We start from the raw sequence: 22,954 nt of genomic DNA on the forward strand, positions 1-22,954 counted from the left end.
AAAAGGGACAGTAAAGCTTTCTATTTCTAAAATCTCACAGGAAATAAAGCATACATTGACTACAACACAATCAGTTATTAATATTTCTTTGGTTCTCTTTTGTTTTTGCATGTGTTCATAATTTGTTTATGACAGCATGGCCAAAAATTATGTCGCACGATTTGGCATGTTTCCTTGCATTACCATAAATAAAACAATTGACTCCAAGCACAACTTTGCAATATGCTGACAACATCTTTAATAATATTTGAATAAAGGGTGAACACGTCAAATCATATGTCTCAACCGTCCATCCAGCCAATCACTGACACAACAGAGGAACAGGACAACTTACAGAGGCGTTTTTACATTAAAACGTTTTGCTGCATCCCCAATAATAACACAGGAGATGTGTTTTCCTACTGGAGCTTTGCTGATGTGTTGATGTCAGGCAACTGTTGATGTCATTATTAACATATGGTAACGAGGGACTCTACATTCCCCTGTTTTGTAAAAGATCATTTTTAGACTTTTGCATAGATGTCTTGACTGGAAAGCGTTGTTTGCAGTAGATCTGGAGATGTTCAGTAGATGTTTTCTCTGTGGGCGCCGTGTGCTGTGTATTTTCAGACATGTCGGTGGTCTGTCAGCTCTGTTTTCCGTGTCGGTTGAGCGTTTGTAAATGAAGCGACAGAAATGAGGAAGCAGTGGGCAATCTGTGACATCACTGTGAGATGACGCCACGTTTCCCCCGTCGTAGGTGTCGTTCACACATATTTTATGGTACAAATTTTTTGTCAAAGACAAAAGATTCCAAGAAATGGAAAGACCTATTTAGTACACATCTTTTAAGACCATGGCGTCACATTTGTTTCCTATTTGAAAAAAACACCCAGAAACTAAACAAAAAGTGGCCTTAAATATTGGCTGTGTAATGACATTTCTTCAAAAATGATTTGATCACAATGTTTCATAATACATAAATCCTGTATTACTAGGAGTATTATTATAAAGAATAGATCTAGTTCTGAAAATGAAGATTTTGTCTGAAAATGAAGACTTCAACTGACTTCATACATCCACTAAAACACCAGCTGATTCAAACAAGTTCAGATTATGTTTTTGAACACATGTATATAGACTCTTGATATTGATTTAACATGGTGTGTCATAAGTGTTATCACACTTTTTGGGGCCATTGTATGAAAGCAAGTTCCTTATGAGCTGTAGACAAGTCTGTCTGACCTTCTATCCTTCTTTCTCAGTGAGATGATCACTAAAGCATAGACTTTAGCTAGTTTGAGACTGGATTCACATCCTGGTGTGTATGAAAGGTCACTCTTCATTAGATGAAGATCAATGCGAATGAAAGTTCCATCTAGGAACATAAATATCATTTTTTATATTCGACATTTGGCTCAGTAAAAACGAATGAAGCTGAGAGACATGAGATGTGTTAAGTCATTTATCTGGTTTGTTTCTCTCGTCTTCAACACTTACACTCATGACTCTGAACTAAAACAGAATGAATGAGTGTATTGATCGAATAATGTGTTCAGGACGCCTGAAGACTTTTTTGATGTTGTCATCCTAATCTGAATCAGAACCAGAAGCACTTAATTACCAAGTATGCTTGAACACACAATGAATTTACCTTATTTAAGCTTCCAGTGCACACGTATACGTGTGTATCCACCTTATTCCTACGCCCCATGACGCTTTGCGCAAATTATGGGTGTAACTTCCTTTAAGCTGTAAACAATCAGTGAAAAGGCTCGCTCTATGAACGCAATACGTAAAAAAAGTGTCACAATGAGATGACATTAATCTTTTCACCCTTCAACCATCGAACATTAAAAGGAAATTTAAAAGTGTAAAAGCATCAACAAGGTACTTTCAACAGACCAAACAACCCCAAAAGCGCGAGTTTTTCCACAGCAATAACGGCTATAGTAATATGTATCTGTATTAACTTATGTTGCGTTAATCAAAAATGTTAATTAACTTTTGCATTAAGTGATACTATTTCAAAGTGATTTCCGTCATTTTGACAGATTATAAATTGCATTTACTTGTGAAAACAAACCTGGAATGAGACGTGAGGATTTGAGACTAAGGAGAGATTCTTCGTGCATTCCAGTGAATTATTAATGGAATATATTGTAAATTAAATTGGGGAGAACAGACCACAAATGTGCAGTACATGTTGACATTTTTCATACTTTTACAGCAGTTTGCAAAGGGAAAAAAGAGAATAATCATGAGGAAAAGATAGCAGTGACTGAAAAGAGCTCTTGCCATAAATATTCTTGTTATAACATGTCACGTTAAAATACCAAGTATAGTTCACATCAAGTTCTCATGATGTCTGAAAATAAATCATGAAGGAAAATTGACAGCTCATATATCAGAGCATATAAAGACTGTCTGATCTCAGTGTTTCTGTGTTGAACACCTGGAGAGCGTATAAAGCGTGTCTGATCTCAGTGGTTCTGTGTTGAACATCTGGAGAGCATATAAAGCGTGTCTGATCTCAGTGGTTCTGTGTTGAACACCTGGAGAGCGTATAAAGCGTGTCTGATCTCAGTGTTTCTGTGTTGAACATCTGGAGAGCATATAAAGCGTGTCTGATCTCAGTGGTTCTGTGTTGAACACCTGGAGAGCATATAAAGCGTGTCTGATCTCAGTGTTTCTGTGTTGAACATCTGGAGAGCATATAAAGTTCGTCTGATCTCAGTGGTTCTGTGTTGAACACCTGGAGGGCGTATAAAGCGTGTCTGATCTCAGTGTTTCTGTGTTGAACATCTGGAGAGCATATAAAGCGTGTCTGATCTCAGTGGTTCTGTGTTGAACACCTGGAGAGCGTATAAAGCGTGTCTGATCTCAGTGTTTCTGTGTTGAACACCTGGAGAGCATATAAAGCGTGTCTGATCTCAGTGGTTCTGTGTTGAACACCTGGAGAGCATATAAAGCGTGTCTGATCTCAGTGGTTCTGTGTTGAACACCTGGAGAGCATATAAAGCGTGTCTGATCTCAGTGTTTCTGTGTTGAACACCTGGAGAGCATATAAAGCGTGTCTGATCTCAGTGGTTCTGTGTTGAACATCTGGAGAGCATATAAAGCGTGTCTGATCTCAGTGTTTCTGTGTTGAACACCTGGAGAGCATATAAAGCGTGTCTGATCTCAGTGGTTCTGTGTTTTACACCTGGAGAGCATATAAAGCGTGTCTGATCTCAGTGGTTCTGTGTTGAACATCTGGAGAGCGTATAAAGCGTGTCTGATCTCAGTGTTTCTGTGTTGAACACCTGGAGAGCATATAAAGCGTGTCTGATCTCAGTGGTTCTGTGTTGAACATCTGGAGAGCGTATAAAGCGTGTCTGATCTCAGTGTTTCTGTGTTGAACATCTATAGAGCATATAAAGCGTGTCTGATCTCAGTGTTTCTGTGTTGAACACCTGGAGAGCATATAAAGCGTGTCTGATCTCAGTGGTTCTGTGTTGAACATCTGGAGAGCGTATAAAACGTGTCTGATCTCAGTGTTTCTGTGTTGAACATCTGGAGAGCATATAAAGCGTGTCTGATCTCAGTGTTTCTGTGTTGAACATCTGGAGAGCGTATAAAGCGTGTCTGATCTCAGTGTTTCTGTGTTGAACATCTATAGAGCATATAAAGCGTGTCTGATCTCAGTGTTTCTGTGTTGAACATCTATAGAGCATATAAAGCGTGTCTGATCTCAGTGGTTCTGTGTTGAACATCTGGAGAGCGTATAAAACGTGTCTGATCTCAGTGTTTCTGTGTTGAACATCTGGAGAGCATATAAAGCGTGTCTGATCTCAGTGTTTCTGTGTTGAACATCTATAGAGCATATAAAGCGTGTCTGATCTCAGTGGTTCTGTGTTGAACATCTGGAGAGCATATAAAGCGTGTCTGATCTCAGTGTTTCTGTGTTGAACATCTATAGAGCATATAAAGCGTGTCTGATCTCAGTGGTTCTGTGTTGAACATCTGGAGAGCGTATAAAACGTGTCTGATCTCAGTGTTTCTGTGTTGAACATCTGGAGAGCGTATAAAGCGTGTCTGATCTCAGTGTTTCTGTGTTGAACATCTATAGAGCATATAAAGCGTGTCTGATCTCAGTGTTTCTGTGTTGAACACCTGGAGAGCATATAAAGCGTGTCTGATCTCAGTGGTTCTGTGTTGAACATCTGGAGAGCGTATAAAACGTGTCTGATCTCAGTGTTTCTGTGTTGAACATCTGGAGAGTGTATAAAGCGTGTCTGATCTCAGTGTTTCGGTGTTGAACATCTATAGAGCATATAAAGCGTGTCTGATCTCAGTGTTTCTGTGTTGAACACCTGGAGAGCATATAAAGCGTGTCTGATCTCAGTGGTTCTGTGTTGAACATCTGGAGAGCGTATAAAACGTGTCTGATCTCAGTGTTTCTGTGTTGAACATCTGGAGAGCATATAAAGCGTGTCTGATCTCAGTGTTTCTGTGTTGAACATCTGGAGAGCGTATAAAGCGTGTCTGATCTCAGTGGTTCTGTGTTGAACATCTGGAGAGAATATAAAGTGCGTCTGATCTCAGTGTTTCTGTGTTGAACATCTGGAGAGCATATAAAGCGTGTCTGATCTCAATGTTGAACATCTGGAGAGCGTATAAAGCGTGTCTGGAAGGCGCAATCGCTTCTCAGGTCGATATTAACACACTGACAAAATTGTATTCAGAATTTAAAATATTTTTTATACCATTTTTTAATGTGTGATTGTGTAAAGGTGTTCACGAGATACCAGCCTTTCGCGAACTTGCTTTCAACGAACACACGTTTTAATGGAGACACGTGTGACCGGAGGGGAGGGGCTGTGTGTGTGTGTGTGTGTATGCAAATGCAGCTGAACTAATACGCTGTGTGTTTTAAATGGCGTTAAAAAAGATGAGTAACAAAACGCGATATGTGGCGGCTGGTGTTGATTCTGTGGCGCACCGACACGAATTTGTCTATGTGTGGGAAACAATGCTAGTCGGAAACTGTATGTCTATGGTCGGAAATGTCAACTCTGAAAGATATAACGTTATTTGCTCTATGAAAGACATTGACGAAGACGAAAACTAAGGACATTTACTCTATAATTTAATTTTATTTTAGTTAGTTTTGCCAAACACACATTACATTAGTTTTCGTTTTTATTTTTATTTCAGTTAACGACAATGTTTTTTCGCACCTAGTTTTCGTTTTTTTCGCACCTAGTTTTCATTAACGATTATAACCTTGGTCTGATCTCAGTGTTTCTGTCTTCCAGGTGGCTGGAGAGCAGAAGTATCACCCAGAATGCTTCACCTGTCTGAACTGCCGAGCCTTCATCGGTGATGGAGACACGTATGCGCTGGTGGAGCGCTCCAAACTTTACTGGTGAGTGACGCCCGGGGCTCGACGTGAACTTTCTTGCTCACCAGACACTGTGGCTAGTAGGGGTGTAAGGATTCCCTCATGTCATGATTCGATACATATCACAGTACTGGACTCACAATACAATATAGACAATGACAAACCAGACAAACCAGAATAAAAATAAGCATGATTCTGAAGCTGAAAATAGTCAAGTCATCTTCATTTATATAGCGCTTTTAACAATTGTTAAATTGTAGATTGTTTCAAAGCAGCTTTACAGAGATAAACGTATAATTTATGGTAACAGAGATTGTTTTGGCTTTATAGCGGTTCTTTAGTAAAGTTATTTTCCAGCTAAGGTTAGTTATGATTGATTCACTTCCGTCGCAACAATCATTTGTTATTAAATTAGGGGCCGCTAAGACGACACAATTCTCTCTACATAGACTTTAAAGGCCATGTTGCAGGTTAACCACCACTGTTGATTAATGGGTACATTAATCACTCAAGATATGTATACCATTTTTAAAATGTCTCAAAAATGGTCTTAAAGACCAGGTTTTTACGTTTTTTTGGTATGAACGTTTTTTTTTTACGCAGTTTGGTGAAAAAATACAGAATTATTTTATTTTAGTCACTGACTAGATACATTTAAAATAATATAGGCCTCTTATTACTGGTAACACAAGACATTTGGCATTATCAGCAACCACAAACATTCCCTCGTTACATTATTATACATTATATTCAGCATTATATGGTAGTTTAATGTACTACTGACACTAAAACAGTAATTTTCAACAGTAATACAGTAGGGCTGTGTATTGGCAAGAATCTGGCGATACGATACGTATCAAGATACATGTGTCACGATTCAATATATTGCAATATATTTCGATACTGTGCATAAGGCGATATATTGGGATTTTTTTAAAGTAGGACTATAATTTTAGAAAAAATTATATTTAAAAAAAAGACATGATGTGCATAAAAGTCAAAGAAGTTTACTTTAGGTAAACAATTCAGTTCACAGAAAATTAGACTGCCAGTTTGGTATTGTGGTTCACAGGTTCTTAGTGAGCAAATTTTTATATTTCTCAAGTAGGCCATAATCAAAGAAAATACATAGCCCCTGTCACAACAGGGAATGCGCGAATGAGGCGAATTAGCGTCTGCCGCGCTAAACACCTCATTCGCGCCACAGGACCTCCAGACGTGCGTAAACGCGTCTTTGCATTAACTTAACACTGAAATCACTCGCGCCAGACGCTCTATTCGCGTTTGGTGTGAACGCAGCTTCACGGTGCGCGTCCACTACAGCGGCAAAACTACGCTCGGTGCCGCTGGCAACGCTGTAACGTCTCCGCTTTGGGGTGTGTCTGTTATGAGTGTGTTTGTTTTTTTCAACACACAGACAGTATAATCATCATGCACGCGATTACATTTAGAAATAGACAAGCTTTGTTTCCAAATGCACTAAGCAAAGATCCTTTCAATTTTATAAACCCAGCCAATATAACAATAAACACATCCAAAATAAAATCTTTAACATATAAACAACTGCAAAGCGTCTAATTTGTAAACAAAATGATTTCCGCACTAAATCCATCATAAACTGCCGACCGCGTTTTTCGCTTGATATTTGCATAAAGTCGAGAACTGCCCAACCTTTTGACGCTCTCAGTCGCTCTCAACGCTTTCTCCGGTCCGCTGTCAATCCCAAAATGCACTGCTGAGCATGAAGCTCGACTTTCATAGGAATGAATTGAAAACGCTTGCTCCGCTCGCTCCGTGCCAGTGGACACGCACCGTTCGGCGAGCCTTTTAAACAACATAAACGTGAACCACCGTCTTACCATGAATATTTTTGGATGTAAAAAATAAAATAAAATCGATATTGCGTTTTTGAAAATCGATACAGTATTGCAAAATAAAATATTGCGATACTCATGTGTATCGATTTTTTCTTACACCCCTATAATACAGTAATTTTCATTTTGGGTGAACTATCCACAATACATATCACTATCCAAGATACATAATGTTGCATTTTTGTGACACGATATATTGTTACACCCCTAGTGGCTAGTAGTTTTCCAAAGTTTCCAAAGCCACTCAGCATTTTCACTAGCCACAATGTTGACATCGATGCCATGGGGAAAAAAGATATACATATAGATATAGCCATATAGATATTTGTAATATTGTCTCATAATTTGCCAGCAGGTTTATTAGGCTGCTGTCACTTTAAGGCCTGACGCACTGAGCCATTATACTGTTACACATGCGCTTTCTTTCTCAACTGTATATGTTCACTTAAACCGTAACTGACTGTGTTTAGATGAATGCTCACATAGACTGGCATTTTGACATTATTTTGTGTGTATTTGACTGTTTAAGCGCAATAAGCAGCGAAAAATAAATCAATTTAGTACTGAGAGGAGGCTTTATGTGCACGCACTTTGGGTGCGATCACTCATTTCAGGATCAATATGTAGCAAAAAATAGATATTTTTTGACAACACTACATTGGGCTTAGTTTATTATTTCAGATGCCTTTTTAAAAAACATTTAAAAACTGTATATTATATATACATTTCAACCTGGCGAAGTGTCTAGTAGGAGTGACCGTGTCACACACCACTGCTGAAATACACACGCATTTGGTGGTTGAAGGGTGTTAATATCAAGCCCTGGTCACACCTAAAAACCAAAACCAAAAAAAGCCCACGGACACGCCAGTCAAGTGAAATTCTGCTGACCGCCGGAAGATATTGGGTAACGCTTTATTTTCATAATCCCCTAGCAATCTACTGGCTATAAGTAACTTTTCTAACCCTCCCAGTCTACTAATACTCCACTAACACGCTAATGAGAGATAGTGGACATGTAGGTGCAATGTTACTTGAAGTCAACAGAATGTGTTAAAGGGACCATCAAAATAAAGCGAGACCAGATATTGCTCTTTATTTCTAAAGCAGGACATTAGCATGAGCTGTTGTTATGTGTTATTAATATGTCCTGTTGTGTGGGTGTGATGTAGCCGTCCAGAAGGCGTGTTTTATCTTCATATCAACAGCATCCCATGAGCTCTGAAAGTATGTGCTTTATTCATGTGAAAAGGCTCGCTTGGCCAGTAAAACACATTTTACAGTTATTCATTTATTTATGTATTGTTTACTAACAGGCAAAGCCAGGAACTCTGAGTAAATGTTCACTTCAGTTACTGTAACAATATTTTGTAATCTACAGTTTGATGATTTCATCGATCGCATGTTTGTATGAGCCAGAACAACATTTCAATAAATCAATAAAGGACCCTGTAAATGTTGTGGTGTGGCTTAACATATGGGGAAATTAACCTCTTCTTTCCAAAACATATACAGTATAACCTGCAGTGTTTGTGTCCCAGAATGATTGATGACCCCTTAATACCTTTCTTTTCATAATCACCACTCATTTATAATGATTAAAGTGTTTCATGTGCTTTCATAAAAGTATGTAAGAAAAAATCTACAGTGTGAAACAAAGTGTCATGACAGCTTGGATGTTTGAACGATTTAACTAGTTCTTAAGCAAAACATGAAGACGTTTCTAACGTTATTAACAGAAGTAAAATGTCACCAAATAATCTGAAGTTGATGATATGACATGAACGTTTCAGTCCTTTAACCTTCATCTACAGTTGTAAAAGCATGTCCTGTAGTAACTGCCCCTTCAGTCAGCTCTTCCTCTGCTGTGTCTCCCTCTAGTGGACAGTGTTATTACCGCACCGTCGTGACTCCGGTCACCCTGCCCGACTCGCCCTGCTCCAGGATTCCTCACACGGTCACGCTCGTGTCTATTCCCGCCTCCACCGATGGGAAGCGAGGGCTCTCCGTGTCCATCGATCAGGGCTCCAGTCCCAACGGATACAGCCCCGAACACAAGCCCACCATCAGAGTCTCGCAGTGAGTGTGTGTCCGTCCTCCCAGTCCGAGTCAGTCACAGACTCTCAAACTGCTGTGGAACACTGACTTTAACCAAAACAACACTGATGCATTTTTCTCAATGATAATTAGGAGTCGAATTATCCTTTTAATACTTTTGATTTAGAGTTTAAAGGTAAAATACAAATGTATGAGCGACTGAAAAAGGAAAAGGAAAGTTCCTCCAAATGTCAGCCAGTATTTTAAGCACAGTAAAGTAGCTCTCGAATCTTTGCCTGTCCCCTCTTGCATGAACGGTCCTGACTGAAATCTTCAAACCTCTCTGTCCTGGTCATGTGACTCGTGTGTGTGTGTGTTCAGGGTGGACCCAGAATGCATCAGTCCAGATGTCAAGAACTCCATTCATGTTGGCGATCGGATCCTAGAGATCAACGGGACGCCGATTCAGAACGTTCCTCTGGACGAGGTGAATAAACACACACACACACATACACATTCACTGAGCTTTTGATGTCTGCTGAACACCAGACAGCTTCATAACACTATTATTATTGTGTAATTAGCTCATATGTAAAGAGTTGGGTCATGTTTTTAACTGTAAATAGTGTCACGAAAAACCAAAGAACCAACGTTTATTAGACATTAATTGTTTAAAGTGTTTCTCAATACAGAAAACTTCCCGTTTTCCATGACCTGATCTAAAGTGAGAACTATTTACCTCTAATAACCAGTGAACAGTTCCTTCACTACGAGCTAATTACACAATTATAACTGTGTTATTACTGACAGTGAATGAAGAACTCACCATTTGCATACAGTCTATTATTACAGTAACAATGTACAGACTACAATATTTGAACCATGAATGATTTGTAAGTCCTTTATGACTGTATTGTGTGTGTGTGTGTCAGATTGATCTGCTGATCCAGGAGACCAGTCGTCTGCTGCAGTTGACCATTGAGCACGACCCTCATGACCACGGCTCCTCAGAGGACCGGGTGGACGGCCCCACACCCCTGTCTGAGGGTCCCAGTCCCATCATGCCCATCACACGGCCGCCCAGCCAGGACATCAACAACCTGCGCTCGCGCATCATCACGTCAGTACACCACACACACACACACACACACACACACGTGTGCTCCATCAGCTGTTGTGATGTTATATGACAGGAGTTGGTGGTGTGATCTCACCGGGGCTGGTGTGTGTTCTGTGCAGGCGCAGCTACAGTTCCGACAAGTCTCCGAGCTCCAGCAGCACGCCGTCTCCACTGTCCCTGAAGAAGGACATCGGCCGCTCCGAGTCGCTGCGCGTCGTGACCAACCGCACACACCGCATATTCAGAGCCTCCGACCTCATCCATGGAGAGGTTCTGGGGAAGGGCTGCTTCGGGCAGGCCATCAAGGTCAGGACACACACTCTCACACACACACACACACACACACACACACACACACACTCACACACACACACACACACACACGCATACACACACCGCATATTCAGAGCCTCCGACCTCATCCATGGAGAGGTTCTGGGGAAGGGCTGCTTCGGGCAGGCCATCAAGGTCAGGACACACACTCTCACACACACACACACACACACACACACACACACACTCACACACACACACACACACACACACACACACGCATACACACACCGCATATTCAGAGCCTCCGACCTCATCCATGGAGAGGTTCTGGGGAAGGGCTGCTTCGGGCAGGCCATCAAGGTCAGGACACACACTCTCACACACACACACACACACACACACACACACACACACACACACACACACACACACACGCATACACACACCGCATATTCAGAGCCTCCGACCTCATCCATGGAGAGGTTCTGGGGAAGGGCTGCTTCGGGCAGGCCATCAAGGTCAGAACAAACACTTACACACACTCACTCACACACTCACACACACTCACTCACTCACTCACGCACACACACACACACACACACACACACACACACACACACACACACACACACACACACACACACACACACACACACACACACACTCTCTCTCTGTCACACACACATGTGGTGTTTTCATGTTTTATGGGGACTCTCCATTGACATAATGGTTTTATACTATCCAAACTGTATATTCTCTGTCCTCACACTAACTCTACCCCTAAACCTGCCCATCACACACAACTTCCTGTGTTTTTACATTATAAAAAAACATCACTTGATATGATTTATGAGCTGTTTTCCTCATGGGGACCAAAAAATGTCCCAACAAGGATTTTGTATATTGCTTACATCTCTGTGAGGACATGTTTTCCCCCTAGCGTAGGGTTCACCAGATGCGCTGGTTAAGTCTGATGTTAAAGCATTGAAGCACTGGTGTCCTGAGAGTTTCTGAGAGCTCAGCTGAATAACACTGCTCATAAACAGCTGTTGTGGCAGTCCTCTGTGCATCACTCAGCTCATTTGTGTTCTCACACCCGTCAGGTGACTCACAGAGAGACGGGCGAGGTGATGGTGATGAAGGAGCTCATCCGCTTCGATGAGGAAACACAGATGACCTTCCTCAAAGAGGTGAGCAGGACAGATGGAGTGTGAGTGCTGAACATTTACCCAGCAGGCTCAGGGGTTAAACGAGGAGAACGAGTCTTAAAACACTGCAGCTCGACCAGCTGAAAGACTCTGTGACGTCAGCCAGCACTCGTTCGTCTGCGATTTGTTTATGATTAGCTCCCATAATTCTCTGTTTCAATGACTTTGCTTAAGACGAAGGAAGCGCTCGTGGTCTCAGTGCAGCTGGTGTTCACGCCGGTTCATCTGAGGAGAGAAACAGCGCACACACACACACACAGCCAACACTCCTCGGTTCAGTAAAAACCTTAATGAACATTTCATGAAGGATTACGCTATTGCACATGTGACAGGAAAGATCAGGAGCCTCTGAAAGTTACTTCAGTTGTGTGTGATTTGAATGAGTTTATTGATTGTAAGCACGTTTGTGAACATTGCTGACGCGTCATGTGCGTCGTGTGTGTGTGTGTTCAGGTGAAGGTGATGAGGTGTTTGGACCATCCCAACGTGCTGAAGTTTATCGGCGTCCTTTACAAAGACAAACGGCTCAACTTCATCGCGGAGTACATCAAAGGAGGAACACTGAGAGACATCATCAAGAACATGGTGTGTGTGTGTGTGTGTGTGTGTGTGTGTGTGTGTCAGTCACTAGTACTGCACATAAATGCCAAGCGATTGCTTCTGATCTACTGCTGATGAATTATGACAGTGTTTACCTTAAGGTGTGTTGTATAGAGGTTCACAGGGGTAACGCTGTATTTCTGCTGCTCGTGAGCGCCGCCTGCTGTCAGACAGTGAAACTGCATGAATATCAGCTCATTCTCACAGTGAGTGTGTCTTCTGTGTGCAGGACAGTAACTATCCATGGAATCAGAGAGTGAGTTTTGCCAAGGACATCGCCTCTGGGATGGTGAGTGAGACGCTCATTACCGCCCTCTTCTGTCACAGACGTCCACAGTATTTTACGTTTATATTTATGAGCTTGAAATGTGAAAAAGTTGAAGAAGTGGTGAAACTGTTAGCTTTGTTAAAGAAAAGTGCATTCAAACATAAGTCTGATTAGGAAAACAAACTAAAGTAATATTGTTCGGACTCCAAAAAGTATGTATAAAGTATCACATATTCATGTTTTAGTTTATAATACACAGTATATTATTATAATAACTACAGAAAAATGAAAAATCCAGAAAACACTGAAGAAGAAAAAAACAGCCATGGATTAAATACAATCATTCTGAAAAATGAAATGATGGAAAGGAAAACCTGACAATAATAATAATGATAGTAGTATAAATGGTGAAAAGTCACAGAACCTGAAGTATAACTTTTCAAAAATGATATTTTGTTTAGTTTTTGCCTCGATTTGTTGTCAGCAGATTTTGAGCTGTCAACAGAAAATCAGTGTGTGAACGACACAGACTTCAGACTTTGATTCCGTCTAGTCAGACGATGATGATGGTATCAGATATGTTTTGATTCCAGAACACACACTGTCTCAGAGAAACAAGCCTCATGTTTCTGTGTAAGTCTTCTAGTGTGTGATGCCCAGTTTTAATCTGTGACCATTGACAAAGTCAGCAAGTGTAGGGGGCCAGTCCTTTAAACCTGTTCAGATCTGGTGTTAGACTGTGTTCAGTCCTGCGAATGACTGTAGAGGGCAGCATTTTAACATCTCCTTCCCTGACCCAGGCCTACCTGCACTCCATGAACATCATCCATCGAGATCTCAACTCACACAACTGTCTGGTCAGAGAGGTGAGTGACATCACAGGCTTTTCTACATGTTTTTGTTTGCATGTTGAGAATGAAGAGAATAGGCTGTCTATATTGCATTGCTTTTGATTGCTTTTGCCTTGTATAATGCAGGATCAGATTCAGAGCTTTAAAGTCCCCCTGTAGTCAGTCATTTTATCCCTTAAAACTCATCTTTGATCACCAAAATGACATATTTAAGCGTTTTTTTTCCTTAAAAAACATTCTTCATGTTTTAAAATAGCTTGAATGTAACTCTACACCCTTGCCTCATTTAGTATACGCAGTTCTATGAATATGCAAATGAGCCCCGCCTCCACTCACTCACTCAGCTCAGAGATCCACTGGTTGACGATCACACGTTGATCTGATTGGTTACAAGGTAGTTTGTGACGTCAGAAACACCAGCGATTTCAAAGCGTGTGTTTGAGACTGTCTTTGGTTCACTGCAGTTTTAAGGAGGAAATACTCCTGATGAATTTACACATGGTTTGTCTTAAAGCACATTAAAAACACCACATAGACACATAAACAACATTAAAAGCTTGAGTTTCACCACAGGGGGACTTTAAGGTTTCAGAAGCGAAACACTAAAGACAGGCAGAGCATTTGACAGAGCATAGATCACTCCAGTTCATATGCTCTGGTTTAAGAAAATGCCCATTTAAAGAGTGATGTCAGTGGTTATAAAATGAGAATTTGGTCTTGGACGAATCGCATAAGTGTCAAAGGCAAAACACAGTGACTACAGCTTCTCTCGAAGCAAATCATGAATAAAGCATGACTGTTTGACAATACAAATGTAGCTGAAGAACTGTGTTTTGCCTGTGTAGATCAGCACAGCTTTAGCGGATTAGGATTAGTCTTTGTTCATGTACAATGGCAGATTTGTAAGTAGTTCCCTGCTCTGACAGAATAACAGTGTTGTTGTGGCGGACTTCGGACTGTCCCGGCTCATGGTGGAGGACAAGATCCAGGACAAACTGGTTTCCGGACAGATCCCGGGCGTCAAGAAAGCCGACAGGAGAAAGAGATACACTGTGGTGGGAAACCCGTACTGGATGGCTCCGGAGATGATTCACGGTGAGAGTCCACTTCTTTCTTCACGGTTTACACTGTTCACGTTTTGATTGAACCGAATTTTCTTCTTTAATAATTTATTATTCTGTGTAAATCATGATGATCTTACAAAAAGGTTGTGTGGTATTAAGTAGGAATCATATTTCAGAGAAAAGAAGATTTCAAAATAGTTTTAGCATGTATTTGGTCTTGGCGGACAAGCTCACTCTGGTTTGAGGTTTAGAGATGAAACGGTTACCAGTTTGACGATAAACCACGATGCAATTTTCAGCGAGTACAGTTAAATATTTTAATCATCATTAACACCGTATTTGATTGCCAGGATTTGAAAAAACTCACAGTAAATACTGTCCAGTATTAAGCAATGTAAGCAACAGTCTCACGCAGACACGGCATGAAACGTTGGTTTCGTTTTTGTTTGAAAAAATAGCGGAGAGAATTGAGAGAGGCTTTACAACCTTTACAACCGAGGGAGTTCTCTGAATTAAAGTCTGAATGAATTCTCTGAATGTTTCTCTGAAGGGAACTGACTGCCTTGAAGAGTTTTGATGGCATTTTCTCTTCATCTTTCCTCCGTGTGATGCGTAGTGTTTATTACAGGGAAACCTAGCCTGGTTAAAACCAGACCATTCTCAGTAGTAACTGAGTTATGGTCTGGCAAAGCTTCATTAATAACTCATTTCCAAAGGGGCGTCACCAACGGACGTCGCTCAAATGCCTCTGGGCGCAATTGGATAGACCTAAAACCAATCAGAGCGATCGTCATCGTGTAAAGCCCGCCCCAACGTTTCTGATTGGTGCTGCGATTTCGATGGATTAGAAATGGGCTTGAATGGGCTCTTTGCCAGACTACTTGCAGAGCAAATCTAAATTTGCCGGAAGTTGTCTGGGTTTTCCCAGGCTAAGGGAAACCGCTATTTCTTAACTATTTCTGTTGTTCCACAAGCGCCACCTACTGACAGAGAGTGGATTTACATTTTCATTCAGTCTGTCTGTGGTTTTTGTTTGTGAAACTCGGACCACGTTTTTAAGCGCTGTTGTAAATTTTACCCAGTTAATGGAAAATAAACTAAAGTGCATTCTAGAAACTTAAACAATTCGGATACAAAAGGTATCTAGGATTATTCATCGAGCTGATAAAACATGTTTGAAAGGCTGGAATATTAGGTTTATCATTTTATAAATCATTTTGGTTTATACTTTATTTGAACAAGTAGTACATGTTAGTAGATAACATTATTTTGTAAGTCAAATCGTTAAGGATTTTGGATGTTAAAATAGCGGTCTCCTGGGAAACAGGTTGGACAGTTCCTGTTTGTTTTTTTCTTTAATGTGTCTGAAATATAAAAAGTAATTCAATTCTTTTCTTACACCTTGAATAAATGTGAGTGCACACATCATAGTTGATATTAAAAAAAGAAAACAATCAAACATTTTCCAGGTAGAAAATATCTACAAAAACATTAATTTAACAATTTAATTTGATAACCTCAACTTGCAGACACGATCGATGTTAAAATGCCACATCAGATTGTTGAATAGAGTGCGAGTAACGGGCTGAAGTCGTGTTTTCACTGGGTTTTATGGGAGACGTGTGAGACTGATGTTTTGCTGTTTGTCTGTCTCAGGAAAGAGCTATGATGAGAAGGTGGACATCTTCTCCTTCGGCATCATGCTGTGCGAGGTGAGTGTTTCAGGACTGATCTGAGGGAATAATCACAGGCTGTTAAAGTTCAAAATAACTGCTTCCTCCACATCAACTTCCAGGGATTTCTCTTTTAATGGGAAACACTGTTACCACATACAGCAGCACCAGTTTAAAGCAGGGCAGCAGCCCGTCATTACTGAAGCACGGCCAGAGGAAGCAGTGGTGGGGTGTGTGGTGTGGGTTTAGGGAAGCCTGCCGCTTAACGTGTAATGATTAAAACTGAGAGGAAACCTGACCTCACTTCCTCTGTCCTACATCAAACTCTCTGCTCTGCCTCAGATTATAGGGCGAGTCAACGCCGATCCCGACTACCTGCCCCGGGCCATGGATTTCGGGCTGAACGTGAAAGGCTTTCTGGACGATTACTGCCCGTCGGACTGTCCGGCCTCTTTCTTCCCCGTGGCGGCGCTCTGCTGCGATCTGGACGCAGAGAAACGGTTAGGACATGCTTATCATACGCCTCACGTTTGCACAGAACATAAATATTAGTAACATCCATGATAGCTGCATAGTAAATGAATGAAAGCAAAGGGGAACAATATTACCAGGGTTTGAAATTAACACCCAATCAGCAGTGGCGGGTAACGCTGTCAAATCACGAGCCAATCTGGCGTGTTACTTATGTTTACTCCCTTAGCTGGGGAAGATCGTGTGTAAGTCAAATCTGCACAGAGTTAGTGCAAATACTCAAGTCATGAGTCATCATGATGTATTAAATACAGCGCATATCTGGCTTACTCGAACACACTCGTCACTACTACAAATAACGGTGCGCTTGTTCACTTGCATTGAACCAATTGTGAATATTAAAAAGCATTTGGTGACCAGAAAAGACATTATTTTCCAACGTCCTTTTTATTTTATTTTATGTTCTTTGTACTGTGTTGATCTGTCCACCTAAAACACATTTCTGCTGATGAGGATGAAAGAGGAGATGCTGGATGACAGGATTTAATTTGAATAAAAAATTAATGTATGAAATCCACAGTTTATAATATATATATACAAGCTATGACGTAGTTAATCTGGTTCATTTCTTTTTTTTTTTTTTTTTTTGGCTAGTAGAAGTTCTGAATGGCCAGTAACTTAAAAATTTATTAGTGTGAGTGAAAAAGTTAATTTCAAACCCTGAATATCACTGTAATGATATTATAGATGTGACACACTGTTTATTTGAACTGGAAGTCCATCAAGTCCACTGAATGTGGGCCTGTTATAATGGCTGTGCTTCTCCCGCAGGCCTGCGTTTGTGAAGCTGGAGTCGTGGCTGGAGAACCTGAAGATGCATCTGGAGATGGGCCTGCATCTGGTGTCCGAGCTCGAGCTCATTCATCAAGACTTCCGGCAGAAACACTCGAGCGGGAAGAACGGGCTGCACACACACCCGGAGCAGCCCGAGTGACGCGGTGGAGAGGGCCGATCCTCACGCTGAGCAGATCTACTGGAGGACGCTCCCTCACTGGACGTCTGCGGTCGTGGCCTGCGGGCCTGAAGGCACCATGTTTCTGGAGACACGAGCATCAGATGACACCCTCAACATAACGTCCCGCCACTGGCTGAAAGGCTTCGGTCTGGACTGATGATTCCGGCTTGAAAACGTCACCTCACAAGCACAGCTTCATCAGTCATAATGCATGTCTGTTGTGGCTTATTGTGATGTTCTTCACACGGTTCTGGTGGTGCGTTCACGTCTCCTCCAGATGATGCAAGTATCCGAGGTCTTTGTTCTTCAGGGACCGGCCGTGTGCTGGTAATGAGACCTGAACGGACCCCTGCACATCTTCCTCGTCAGCGTCCTGTCCTCGTGTCACACGTCAAGCTTCACTAATATTCCTCATGTTTCCGCAGTGTAAATACAGTTATAGTACATATTGTAAATGTTTGACATTATTTTATATACTTATTCCGCACTGGCGTACTTTTCACCTGAGCACCAGGAAAATAATCAACTTTCCGTGTCACAAACACGTAAGAAACATGATACACTGGGTCAGATCAACTCATTTACTGTCCTCTTTTACCCCAAAATCCCCCCCTAAAAAAAGTTCTTATTTAACTCTTTCCCCGCCAGCGTTTTTGATCATTTTCACAAAATTTCCCCCAGAATATTTTGTTGTATGCATATCTGAACATGCAATATATCAAAAGAAAGAACAGACCCTCTGCTTTTAAACAAAAAACACGTTTTATTCTAGCTTCATGCATTCATTTTTATCAACATTTGAATGTTGATAAGTTTCATAAAAACGCAAAATTGAGCAAAAAACTGAGAAAACCGTGTTTTTGCCAAAGACTACATCTGGATCAGATTCAGAACGATGATCAAACACAGATGGAGTAGATCGAGTCCATCAACACCCTCAAAGCTTCACAGTCCTAGAGCTCGTCCTGGGTCGACATTTCGTTGATTTATATGCTGTTTATTGTTGATGATCGCGTTATTTTACATATGCATCTGCTTACATTTGCTATCGCTTGTTCCTGCTTCTTCTTTGCCTGTGTTTTGATCCTGAGATTCAGCGCTCTTTCAGAAGATGTGTAATAGCGCCCCCTACAGTATAACAGTGAAACATGGAAAACCAATGGAGGGGAAAGAGTTAAATTGTAAAGTAAATGAACATCATGTTAGTACGTGATGAAATGAATGTAATTTATGTGGATTTCAATATAAAATCTGAAAAATCTTCACAGGGATCTTTTGCTAAATGGATTTCCTTCTTGATTTTGGGGTGAAAGATGCTGAGACAGATTTCCTGCGCTTTATGGTCGGATGAAGCGCTCGCCACTATTAGTCTAGTTTATTCCCAGAGCCTGATCTTAGACCCTCACGCGGGACGGTGGGTTTCGGGGTCCAGCTCGGCGAGCGCCTGTGTCTTTGAGTTTACAACACTGGTGTAAATATCTTCTAGAAACGCTTCTCTCGATGTCCTCCGCTACCAGTCCAGCTATTCTCATCACGATGAACAAATGTTATTATAAAAACACAACGGAGGATCGCCAGGAAAGCACGTGTACAGACTGAAAAAAAGACAAAAAACACAGCCTCTTCTTCTCTCTTTTTGAATTGAACCACTATTTTCTCTTTTATAAACTGTTTTGATGATTTCATTTGCACTATGGAAGACAGCGTCTGCCGCTCGAGCCTTTGGGTTTCTTTGGGTTGTTTGGTTGGTGATTGTATGAATGCACGTCACTGATGGAGCCTTTTGTGTCGTCTGGCCCCTGATGCCGCGTCTCCTGAGCAGCACATTTGTAACACTCAGAAAACATGTGACCTGTGACCCCTGTTTCTCAATCACGGGCTGCCGCTGAAGTCAACATGAAGCAGCATCTGCTGTCCATACTGTCACACTTGGCTTTAACCAGAACTGGACGACTGCATTCACTATCGGTACGATTTTGACATTGTCCAAATAGATCAGTTTAGCTCTCGCCCCAGTTAAACACTCCTGAACCAGCTAATCGTGGTCTTCGGGACATCGCCCCCTATACCCTCATTCACTGTTCTCTGGATTACTCCACTAATATAGTCCAGTTGAAGAGTGAGTGAATTCAGACTCTCTGGGAGGGCTGACGCTTTTGCACAGTTTGTGCTGTTTAATAATCATTTGAAACTGAGCAAACTAGCAGCTCCAGTAGTGATGAAAGATTGATCTCGAACTCGATAACGTCCACTACATATAGTGTTTAAAGGTATAGGAGGCGATTTCAGGTCTTGTTATTGGGAGAGATTAGGCTGTACAATTAGAGAAAGCGTAACGGCCAACTTGGACCACGTGAACCTTGATAACCAATCACATTACAGCCTTGACATCTGTGAATTTCTTTCAGATGTGTGACAGTGGCCGCGTTTCCTTTATAGATTTGCGCAAAACGTTTGCGATATTTTCAGAATGTCGCTAAAAAACTAGTGTGAAATCACGGCGTTTCCATTAATCAATGTTATGCGACTGAAACGTAATTTTTTCCTATTTCAAAAAATCATGGCGACGGATGTTGGAAGGTTTACGTATATCTCGGCCGCCGCACTAGACATTATTTTTAATGAAGATATGCAGGCGTGTATTCAAGCTTTAATGGCAAGGACAGACACTTCTACTGAGAGCGGCACAGATGAGGAGTTTCTGCTTCAAGCTCTTGATCAATTGTGGCATTTCTTTGTGGTTTACTATCCAGTATTCACCTAATACTTTAGTCTTTTATGAGTTTAATGAAGAACTCTGCCTCGTCTTCTGTCCAAACACACTGCGTCTTCTTTAAAGAATGATCGACTGTTACGTACGTCAGGTGACCTGTAGATGCGAAACACCGTTTCCATTGCAGTTTTGCAAAATATTCCTTTTTCGATTTCCCTGAAAAACCTCCTCATGCGAGCATTAAAACTTTTTTGCGATATGTGGGAATTTTTGTGAGATTGACGTGTTTCCATTGGCTGTATTTTCACTTTGCAATTTCAATTTGAGCAATGTGAAGGGTAATGGAAACACGGCTGGTCCATCACTGTTTGCGGATACCAGAGAAATAAAAGAGAAGTGCCGTAATCTGAATCGTACCTTTCGCTAAATTGACTATAAATTCTCACAGAACAGCATTTTTTCATTCTAAAAATAGATCAATCCAAAAAATAGTGTTTAAAAGAAAACATGTTGTAGATTGCCTGTCGATTCATTAAATGATCAGCTATTTCCTCATAAAAGCAGCGTACTGACGCCTCTCCTCCATTGACATGCAATTAAAGAGAAGAAACGAGGTCTATATTAAGATAGGGTCAATAAATAGGGTCAATTTGGATTTCATGTTGACTTTAAGCCCTGATGATCTGATATCAATACTATCAATATTGCCACTAATAAAAAGCCATATTGCTGTGTAAGCCATTATACAGAATTGATAATGAGTCCATTGTTCCTGTAAGCACCAAATGCTGCGTGAGATGGTGTTGGTGCTGCTCAGGCGTCCGACTGCAGTCCTGTAGCAGGACCACTTCTTCATGACAGAACGAGCACTTAAATCATGTAGTCTAGCTTGTAGTGCTTCTAGAAGTCCAGCTCAGGTGACGTACAGCATGAGTCTCGGCATCACTGAGAAAGAGTTGGACGGTACTCCAGCTTCTGGCGGACGCGACCCGACGCTGCAGAGACCATGCTTTACCTCTCGACATCGCTGTGCCTTTGTTTTACGCTAGCCTTGCCAACGACTCGTGTTGTGTTTTGAGCCGGATGAGTTAATGTCATCGCTTGTCTGTTTCAATGAGGTCTCCTTTTGTTTTCCAGATATATTTATATTTTCCATGTTTTCTTTGTCATGTAATGTTTGTATGAAGCTGTGAAAATGACTCTGCACTTTAAACGCACTGGCCGTGAAGGTTGAAGGAGACAGAATAAACTGAGCTCCTGAAGTTACGTCTCTCGACTCATCATTGCTGCTGCGTTCAGGTGTGTCGCGCTCCATTCCTGACATGCCAGCCGTAACCGCTTTCACACAATGCTTTTGTGTTCACAATTAGGTATTCAGTGTATGACTGAACATGATGACTCAAAGGACAGATGAATACAGGGACATTTCAACATGTCATTCAGTCGTGTGCAGGGCCTGACAGAAAACAAAAGTTATTTACATTTAGGCCATTTTTACACCTGGTATTAAGATGTGTTTTTGTCAATCTGATCACAGGATGATGCTAAATACAGGTGTAAACATTTGAGCTTGTTGACCACTTCCAGAGGTAGTCAAAAAGGCATTGGACCGGATTGCTTTAGTAGAGTAACCCTCATGTGGTCGAATGTGTTTGAACAGCCACAAAAGACCGCCTACTGATCTAACGCGGGAACATTATGGGAAGCGCGCTAGCCAGACGGGATTTAAACTTAGGCTGAAGACCCAAGTTTGGTTTGAAGACGAAAAAAGCAATGTTCTCTCACGATTCCTGATTTCTAACACACACTGCTGTCAGAGCAGAAACGAAGGCTGCTGTTTTTCCGTCATCTCTGGGTGCATTCATATGTAAATTGTGCGAGCTTATTTTATCCATTAGATCGAAATATATGAAAAACTACATTTACCCGCTCGTAGACCCTAAAGAAATCAGGACAGAAGTGGTCGAAAGTGGACAAAAGAAAAATCTTAAAGTCCCCCTGTGGTAAAAAAATCCAGCTTTTAATGTTGTTTATGTCTATGTGGTGTTAAGACAAACCATGTGTAAATTCATAAGTCGACAGCATCAGGAGTATTTTCTCCTTAAAACTGCAGTGAACCAAAGACAGTCTCAAAAACACGCTTCGAAATCGCTGGTGTTTCTGACGTCACAAACTACCTTGTAACCAATCAGATCAACGTGTGATCGTCAACCAGTGGATCTCTGAGCTGAGTGAGTGAGTGGAGGCGGGGCTCATTTGCATATTCATAGAACCACGCATACTAAATGAGGCAATTGGTGTTATATTCAAGCTATTTTAAAGCAATCATTTTTCTTTCAAGGCAGAAATGCTTAAATATGTAATTTTGGTGATTAAAGATGAGTTTTAAGGGATACAATTATTGACTACAGGGGGACTT

At 41.2% G+C, this 22,954-nt stretch overlaps 1 protein-coding gene across 3 annotated transcripts in view; it reads left to right on the forward strand.

The window, feature by feature from the left end:
- The window catches only part of limk1a (LIM domain kinase 1a), a 73,410-nt gene extending 51,615 nt beyond the window's left edge, over nt 1-21,795 (forward strand). For all 3 annotated transcript variants that reach the window (XM_081369719.1, XM_081369720.1, XM_081369721.1), the window contains 13 exons: nt 5,280-5,389; nt 9,121-9,318; nt 9,658-9,763; nt 10,209-10,396; nt 10,516-10,702; nt 11,776-11,862; nt 12,334-12,465; nt 12,710-12,769; nt 13,549-13,614; nt 14,526-14,694; nt 16,320-16,375; nt 16,679-16,836; nt 17,639-21,795. In XM_081369719.1, the coding sequence (XP_081225845.1) occupies nt 5,280-5,389; nt 9,121-9,318; nt 9,658-9,763; nt 10,209-10,396; nt 10,516-10,702; nt 11,776-11,862; nt 12,334-12,465; nt 12,710-12,769; nt 13,549-13,614; nt 14,526-14,694; nt 16,320-16,375; nt 16,679-16,836; nt 17,639-17,801 (1,680 nt within the window). In that variant the 3' untranslated portion in view covers nt 17,802-21,795. The remainder of the gene's footprint in view (nt 1-5,279; nt 5,390-9,120; nt 9,319-9,657; nt 9,764-10,208; nt 10,397-10,515; nt 10,703-11,775; nt 11,863-12,333; nt 12,466-12,709; nt 12,770-13,548; nt 13,615-14,525; nt 14,695-16,319; nt 16,376-16,678; nt 16,837-17,638) is intronic.
- The last annotated feature ends 1,159 nt before the right edge of the window (nt 21,796-22,954 follow it).

The sequence above is a fragment of the Scardinius erythrophthalmus genome, assembly GCF_964197995.2.
Source record: "Scardinius erythrophthalmus genome assembly, chromosome: 7".
Lineage (NCBI taxonomy): Eukaryota > Metazoa > Chordata > Actinopteri > Cypriniformes > Leuciscidae > Scardinius > Scardinius erythrophthalmus.